Below are 8831 nucleotides of genomic sequence, written 5' to 3'. Positions count from 1 at the left end.
AAGAGCAGTCAGGGTTCCCTGCCCTGTGGGAAGTCCAAGGTTCTCCCCCCTCCATCCAGGTCTAGGAAGATGAGCATCCAAACAGACAAGGCTCCCACAAAGCCAGTTCATGCAGTAGGATCAAAACCCAGTGCCATTGTCCTTGGCTTCTTAGACAGCCCTCCTTGAGTGGACTGGATTTTCTAAGCCTGTCTGTGCTGAGATGAGTAAGCCAGCCTGTGGGAACTGTTAGTGGGAGCCTAAGTGACTGATGGCCGCACTGTGAGCCACAGTGAGGGATGGCTAAAGATCCCTCCGGACACAGCCTGGTCTTCAAGGGGCCTTAGTGGCAGATGAGCCTTCTGAGGAGGCTGTGTGGTGGAGGGCAAGGGTGAGCAAACATGCCGGTCAGAGGTTGGGTGACTTTGTGGGCCATTCCCACGGGGCACTAGAGACCTCAGGTACCGGCCCTTCTACTACCTACCCACAGGATGGACGTCAGTGGGATTCAGCCATTCCCGCTCCTATTTCTACCCAGAACTCCATGAGGCTCCTGGCTTTCCTGAGTCTGCTGGTCCTGGTGCTGCATGAGGCAGGAACAGCTTCTCTCCCAGGGGAGAGGAAGAGAGAAGAGCAGAGCCCCGAGGAAGGTGACACTTACGCATTTCTGCACGTGGGGAACTATGCCCTGAGCCTGGAGGACTACAGTGACGTCATTGACCTGAGCAGCTATGAGGAACCAGCCGACTATGGGGACCAGACCCCTGAGGTGAAAGGACACAGCTGACTTGGGTTCCCTGATTAGAGCCAGCTCCCCTTCCACCTGCCCTGTAATACAAGTCTCTTGAGCCTTCGACTCTTACTCTATATGATGCAAATTCTTTATGGGTATATATGTTCATTCCTATGTGTGCAGATACACATGCATGTGTGCACAGGTATAGGAAGCCAAAAGACAGACGGCCTTAGGTGTTGCTCCTCCGGAACTGTCTGTTGCGTTTTAAGACAGACTCTCTCCCTGGCCTGGAGCTTGTCAAGTGAGCTAGGCTGGCTGGCCAGCAATACTCCTCAGCACCAAGATTATGAGCCCTAACCACAGAGCTGGCAAACAGACACACGAGGGTGTGGTGAATCAAATGCATGCTCTTGTCTTCAAGGGAAGCGTTTTCCGACAGTGCTGTCTTCCCAGGCACAAGGTACAAATTCTTATCCCTCATTAGTAACTTGTCACTTACAGGCAACAAAAAAGAGGACACTAACCTCCAAGGTCGTAGTCCATGTGGCACACTCGGACCCCTCCCAGCAGGGGACCTAATACATACCTCCCCATGTGGTCAGATAGGATCATGAGTGAAGCTCAGCTGTGTCTTCATGTTCTCCCCCCAAAAAAGGGAAATGCTAGCTTGTTAGTTCGTAATCTGTCTTCTAGTCTGAAGTTCTCCCCTGTCCTATGCAAGGATTGACCTGTGCAACGTGGCACAGGAGCTCAGAAGCCTCTGCCCATTGTGATGTGATGAGGATTGGTGTAGAGAAAAGGGTTAGGGCCGACCTGAATAATGCAGAAAGGACAGGAGTACCAGCCTGGATGAGCCAGAGATCCAGACTTCAGCTCTGTGTTGGGGCCTTCTGGGTACCTGACCCTTACCCTCTCCTCTCTAGACCTCAGTTTCCTCATTTGTTTATGATATTAGATGCCATGTCCTCCAAGGCCCCTTCCTTGCTCTCTCTTTCTGCTCTCTTTCCCTCTTTTTAATCTGCACGTTTCGATTTGGTCTCTGAGATTTCCAGAGGCCACAGCTAAGTCCTTCTCAGGCATAGAAGATATGCTTTGTGCTGTGTCTCCAGGCTAAAGTGGACAGCCTGGCTCTCCCAACAAGAACCAGTCCCTCCCAGAGCACTGTGGCTCCAAACCTCACCATGACCAAGCCTACCACCACTAGCCTACTGACCTCCCAGAGCAGTCATGGTAAGTGCACTCAATCCGAAGGTCACAGTATACACAGATCATAGACCGAGGAACCTCAAGCTAGCACCGGGCAGTTCTGAAGTGGAGCATGGTGAGGGCTAAGGCCAGGGAGCCTCTGCCAGCGGGAAAAGAAGGGGAGGTTGCCATGGTGAAAACAAACACCACCACCATAAAGGGGAGTGGCTGTCTGTCCCTGATACTTCTGCATAAATATTATGCACAAATTGAGTGGGAGGCAAAGCAAGCGGGAACTCCTACACCCTATCAAATCCACCCTACCTTAATTAACAGCATCACTTGGGGAGCAGTTTGAGTGGTGATTAGATTAGAGATGATTAAATGCCTGGAAAGGAGAAGAAATAACTGCGGCTGTCACTTGGCATGGGAGCAAATGAAGCAATGACACCGACTTCAGTATAAAGTCACCTTTGTTAGCAGCCTTTCTGGGCCCGGGGTGCAGCGTCCCTGACTCTGCTGGGGATCAAAATCTGGGACACAGATTTTGGACTCGTGGGCACTAGATGTCCTGTTCTGTCGGATGCTTGCCAGCATGGACCTGGGATACTGAGATAGGCTGAGGTGTTCCCTGGGGAGTCCATGAACTCTCACAGCCCCAATCTCAGTCTTGAAGAGGCCATGAAGGGTCTCAGCTAGACCTGCCTTTCTCAGCCTTGGAAGAAGGGCACAGGACCTCTCTCTGCCCCTTGCCCACTGCTGATCCCTCTTGCAGCCTCATCTCTGGGCTGTGAACTTTCTTCCGGTGCCTTTTGGGTAAAAGCCTCCCTCTCAGTAAGCTCTGTGACTTGTGACAGCAAGTGACACTAATATTGTTCAGATGTCTGAGTCTCTTGACCGCTCTGTGCAGAGAGAGCACCAGGGGCAGAGAACAGGGGAGGGATGCTTCCCACCGGAAAATCAGGATGCTGACAACATCCCAAGAGGAAATGGATGCTCGGCAGGCACTGTCCACTCCACTTTGGCTCTGTTCTGCTTCCTGGAGCCACATTCAGCATAGCCAGTTCCTCTTCCTGAGACAGAGGCAGCAACCCCTGGCTATTCCACATCACTCTGGCTTTTTTTTTTTTCTCATCTACACTGTACCTTTTGTCACTAAAGAAGGATCCTCTGGGAAAGAGACAGACAGAGGTCCTAGAAATAGCCACATTAACTCAGGGGAACCTCCAAAGGGTCTAAGTCTGATGAACGCACCAATGGGACTTGCACTGGGTGGTAGTGAGGTGAGTCCTCTTTTAGGCCAGGGTGAACCTGAGTCTTGTCTGGTGCCTTGTGCTGGGTGGTTCTGGGCAAAAACCCAGAGGTAATCTAAAAGCCACAGATGCTCATGGCTTAGAGATCCGCTAAAGCAAAGACCACTGCCCACAGAGGCTGAAGCCCCTCTGTTCTGTCTTCTACCTGGCCAGGCCTGCCTACCTGCCTGGTGTGTGTGTGCCTTGGCTCTTCCGTGTACTGTGATGATGCAGATCTCAAGACCATTCCTCCCCTTCCCCAGATGACCACCTACCTGTACGCCCGCTTCAATCACATCAGCCACATCCAGGCTGGAGACTTCAAAGGGCTGAGTGAGTTATGCTTTGGGAAAAGGTCGTGGCAAGGACACAGACATGAGCTCACAGGCTGTCAAAGGGACAGACACCCCGATCCTTCTAAATCCCATAGAGTTTAAAGTGGAAGCCAGTTCTTCTCACGAAGGATCTGGGGTACAGAAAAGGAAGGTATATTATGTTCAAGGCAACATTGCCAGGATGTTCCAGAAGCCATACATGCTCTGGGCTAGACCTCCCTGCACCTCCTCTCTGTGGCCCTGATGTGATCCAACGAGCTGTTTGCTGTTTCTTTATTTTGCTACTTCTTACCATATTCCCTGCTTAGGTGGGCAGCCTGGGCTTGCATTGCTAGTAGCCTTTCAGGTCCTCAGCATCCTCCATGTAAAGTAAGTCATACAGGGGGTGGGGGAGGGTTGAATGCAGCGATTCCTGAACTTGAACTTGTTAGTTCTTCTTCTGAGGTAGGGGTGGGGCCCTTTTAAGATGGGTAACTACCTTAGAACCAAAGCTCTGGAGGAAGCTGTCGAGGTATGAGGTGAGTTAGCCTTGTTTCTCGTGGTCTGGACCTGATTCAGGTGGCAGCTAGTTAGAACTCGCTTGAGAAAGATGGAGCAAGGCATGGAGGCAAACACATCCCACCTGGGGCCAGGGGAGATGTCTCTTCCAGCTTCACCCTTCCTTCTTTCCCAACATCCTTCAGCAAAACTGAAGAGGATTGACCTCTCCAGCAACTCCATCTCCTCCATCCACAACGATGCCTTCCGCCTGCTGCCTGCCCTGCAGGATCTCATCCTCTCAGAGAACCAGCTGGCAGCTCTGCCTGTGCTGCCCAGCGGCATCGAGTTCCTGGATGTCCGCCTGAATCGGCTGCAGAGCTCAGGGATACAGCCTGACGCCTTCGTGGTGAGTCAGGACCTTAGATTACCACACAGCACCCACCCTGCCCATGTACCCTGACCTCACAGCAATTCATGCTCAGCCCTGGTCTGGGGCCCAAAAATCAATTCCCAGTTTTTATCTTCTTTTTCTATTTATGTGTTGGAGGAGGTCTGCTTGTTGGTTCCTGGCTACCCAGCTAGCTTAGACCCAAAATAATCACATAAAAATTGTATTAATTAAATCACTGCTTGGTCCATTAGCTCTAACTTCTTATTGGCTAACTCTTACATCTTAATTTAACCCATTTCTATTAATACGTGTATCGCCATGTGACAGTGGCTTGCAGGCTAAAGATCCCAGCGTCTGTCTCCAGGGAATTCATGGCTTCTCTCTGACTCCACCCTTCTTTCTTCCAGCATTCTGCCTAGATTTCCCTTGCCTACCTAAGTTCTGCCTTGCTATAGGTCCAAAGCAGTTTCTTTATTCATTAATGGTAATCACAGCACACAGAGACTCCCACATCGTTTATGGCTTCTTAAACATTCTTCTCTAAAAAAGAGCGCTTTACATTATGCCATCATGGTAGCCTCTGTCACCTGTGTGAATGGGAAACACAGTGCTATCAGGTCCCAGGACCCTGTTAGTGGGGACAGAACACAGGAAATCAATACCAGCAACTCTCCCGTGCCTCTGTGAGGACACCACTGTAGTGCTGGCCTTTTTCTGTGCATCTGTTCTTGCTTTCTTTGTACCAGACCTGCTCACCACAGACCTGTTCACCTCAGATCTGCTCACCCCAGAGATGTTCACCCCAGACCTGATCACACCAGACCTGTTCACACCAAATCTGCTCACCCCAGACCTGTTCATACCAGACCTGTTCACACCAGACCTGCTCACCCCAGACCTGTTCACACCAGACCTGCTCACCCCAGACCTGTTCACACCAGACCTGTTCACACCAGACCTGCTCACTCCAGCCCTGCTCACCCAAGATCTGCTCACCCCAGCCATGTTCATCCCAGACCTGCTCACCCCAGATCTGCTCACCCCAGCCCTGTTCACTCCAGACCTGCTCACCCCAGATCTGCTCATCCCAGATCCCAGGCCTGTTCACTCCAGCCCTGTTCACCCAAGATCTGCTCACCCCAGACCTGTTCATACCAGACCTGCTCACACCAGACCTGTTCACACCAGACCTGCTCACCCCAGGCCTGTTCACCCCAGACCTGCTCACCCCAGCCCTGCTCACCCAAGATCTGCTCACCCCAGCCCTGTTCACCCAAGATCTGCTCACCCCAGGCCTGCTCACCCCAGACCTGCTCACCCCAGACCTGCTCACCCCAGACCTGCTCATCCCAGATCCCAGGCCTGTTCACTCCAGCCCTGTTCACCCAAGATCTGCTCACCCCAGACCTGCTCACCCCAGACCTGTTCATACCAGACCTGCTCACACCAGAACTGCTCACCCCAGACCTGTTCACACCAGAACTGCTCACACCAGAACTGCTCACCCACTCTGATCTTGAGAACTCCAGATTGTCTGTAGTGCTGACCCTGACTCCAGCTCCTACATACCATCTTAATGGTTTTGAAATCTACCACCAAGTAACTGATCACTGGGGGCTGGAGAGATGGTTCAGAGGTTAAGCCTGTTGTTCCAGAGGTCCTGAGTTCAATTCCCAGCCACCCACATGGTGGCTCACAACAATCTGTAGTAAGATCTGGTGCTCTCTTCTGAGCTGCAGGCACACATGCAGACAGAACACTATATACATAATGAATAAATATATCTTTTTAAAAAAAGTAACTGATTACTGTCTCTCTATGGTCAGATTCTCGAGACACAGTTTGATGGGTTACTGAACAGATTTGGTGGAAAGTATTAAGTCATTTGACACAATTGTGGTCCTGTGGGACTGCCCAAGGAACAGGCTGGTAAGAGCCCAGGACGCCAAGGGAAGGGTGGCACAGCTGGCACCCCAGCCAGCATGCCAGCTGCAGGACTAGGAAGGGCCTTCACAGCTTGGTATCTCATGCACAGCCTCTCTGTCTCTCAATACAGTCAACCACATGACAACGTTTCTGTCAATACTGGACTACGGGCCCAGTGGTGGCCCCTAAGAGTGAGTCATCTAGTAACTTCACAGCCCTTTTGGTTTGTGTAAGTAATTTCACAATGACTCATTTCTCAGAACGCATCCCTGTCCTTAAGCAATGCTCAATTGTGACAGGCTCCTTTTCACAAAGAGTCATCTGTAGAAGCATCAAATAGAGAAGGTAAAAAGGGCAGTATATATAACCATTTATATATATTCTATTATATGTTATGTTTTATACGCATAATGTGTATTCATAGACAAGGGTCTTGCTTTGTAGTCCAGGATACCGGCAAACTCGTTATCCCCTCCCTCAGCTTCCCGAGGCTGCCACAATGGTGGTACACATCACCATGCTCACCAAGAGCTGGGTGTTGCTCTTTCACTGGTCCTCTTCACAAGCATCCTCCACCCTCCCAGGATGCTGTGGGTTGGGGGCCTACAGCAGGTACAGAGAACAGTATCCGCACCACTGGCAGATGTGATGCAAGCCCTGCAGACACTGGTTTTCTTGGCCATGCAGCAAATACTGGGATTGTCTGTCCAGGGAGGTCCCTGGCTGCTCCAGTCTTCAGAGACATCCTGACTGCTTCCATATTAGGAGGTGCTTCTCTGCCTTCACTCGGGCCTATTTTCTTGGTCCAGAAAAGGCAGGGGCTTTGGAGCCGAAGGACCTGAGCTCACTGAGTGAGTCACCTCCGCTCTTGTTTCCTCATTTATAGAACGAGGGTGATAATGCCCACTTGACACAGCTACTGCAGGATTGAGCACAGCATTTGCAGAGATAACAGGATAGCTAAATGGAGACAGTGGATGCTCCGTTAAGTGGTAGCTTATACCTCCCTGTTCTCCCATCCCCCTGCAGGCTGAGCTCTTTCCCCAGCTCCTATCTGATCGGCCTTCCCTAGTTCTACAGTGCTAAAACACTCCCATGCCTCATGTGTCTATGTGCCTTGGATTCAGTTCTGCCATCCTCTGAGCTTGTTCTCCATTCCGAGTGGAGCATTTGGAAGACTTTTCACTGGTGGCAGAGTAGTTGAGACGGAGCTGAAATGTCCCCTGGTTCTTCCTTCTACCTGTTCCTGCCTTCATCTGTTCCTCCCAGCCAGCAGTAACAGCTCCTTTATGCTCCCCAGCTGCCAGAACTCAGTGACAGCAGCTTTCTTTTGGCATCCAAATGGGGTTGGTATCTGTAAGCTCCTTAAAGAACCAGCATCCTTAGCTGGGCTTGGTGGTACACATAGGCCTCGGAAGGATGGAGTAGGAGGATACAAGAGTGAGGCCAGCCTGGGCTACATAGAGAATTCTAGGCTAGCCTGAGGTACAGAGTAAGATGCTGGAGAGGAAGGGGAGGCAGAGACAGACAGACAGACAGACAGACAGACAGACAGACAGACAGGCAGGCAGGGACAGCCCCACCCCACAAGTGCGACCAACCTGACGCTGGCCTCCTGGGGCACCGCTGCATGACCAGAGCCTGAGAGGACTCACCAGTCTCTTACACTTTGTGTCCCCACAGGCACTGGAGAAGCTTCAGTTTCTCTACCTGGCAGACAACCTGCTGGAGTCCATCCCTGGGCCTTTGCCTCTGAGCCTGCGCTCCCTGCACCTGCAGGTGAGGAGCCTTGATCAGACCAAGGGCCAAAGAGAGTGAGCAGGGTGGAAGACAGATGCCGGGAGAATTCAGGGCAGCGAGGACGAGCATGGCCTCTATGAATGCTGGTCTCCTCTCCTTGTGAAGCATTTCCTTCCCGTACCCGTCCGTATTCCACCTGCTTTGTGCCCTCAATCTCCCCTCCTCTTCTCAGCCCCTTAGGACCCCCTCCTTCTTCTCCCATCTTTCCTAACTCCCTCTCTCTCTTCACTCTCCACAAGCATGCTCTTCTCCCCATGTATGGTCTCAGCTCTACCTGCCTCAGTTTCTCCAGCTGCTGTGAGCCTTCAGCATATGCTGTTCCTTCCAGAACAACATGATCGAGACCATGGAAAGAAACACCTTCTGTGACCCCAGGGAACACAGCCCCGAGCGAAGGCAGCTGGAAGACATCCGCCTGGACAGGAACCCGATCAATCTAAGCCTTTTCCCTGAGGCCTATTTCTGCCTGCCAAGGCTCCCTGTGGGGCGCTTCACCTAGATGCCAATGGCCCTGTCTTCCCAGGTGCAGTGCTCATGGGCTCACTGATAGAGCGCTAGATCCCTGCAGCTAAATGGTGATCTATAGTCCAAGTGTCAGGCAGCCTATGAGCTGCAGTCGCAAAATTTCACACACACACACACACACACACACACACACACACACACACACACAGAGAGAGAGAGAGAGAGAGAGAGAGAGAGAGAGA

At 51.7% G+C, this 8831-nt stretch overlaps 1 protein-coding gene across 2 annotated transcripts; it reads left to right on the top strand.

Annotated features, from left to right (window-relative positions):
- The first annotated feature begins 508 nt into the window (after nucleotides 1-508).
- Optc (opticin) lies at nucleotides 509-8623 on the top strand. 2 transcript variants are annotated; one of them, XM_026779956.1, is made up of 6 exons: nucleotides 509-748; nucleotides 1825-1945; nucleotides 3367-3525; nucleotides 4211-4413; nucleotides 8008-8103; nucleotides 8453-8623. In XM_026779956.1, exons 1-6 carry the CDS (start codon nucleotides 524-526, stop codon nucleotides 8621-8623), a joined length of 975 nt encoding a protein of 324 aa, XP_026635757.1. In that variant the 5' UTR covers nucleotides 509-523. The 2 variants fall into 2 exon arrangements, with proteins under 2 accessions (XP_026635757.1, XP_026635758.1); XM_026779957.1 differs by lacking the exon at nucleotides 3367-3525.
- Nucleotides 8624-8831: the final 208 nt, after the last annotated feature.

The sequence above is a fragment of the Microtus ochrogaster genome, chromosome 6 (genome assembly GCF_000317375.1).
Source record: "Microtus ochrogaster isolate Prairie Vole_2 chromosome 6, MicOch1.0, whole genome shotgun sequence".
NCBI classification, from domain to species: domain Eukaryota; kingdom Metazoa; phylum Chordata; class Mammalia; order Rodentia; family Cricetidae; genus Microtus; species Microtus ochrogaster.
Note: the sequence above shows the minus strand (reverse complement) of the source record. Positions and strands in the feature narration are given on the sequence as shown.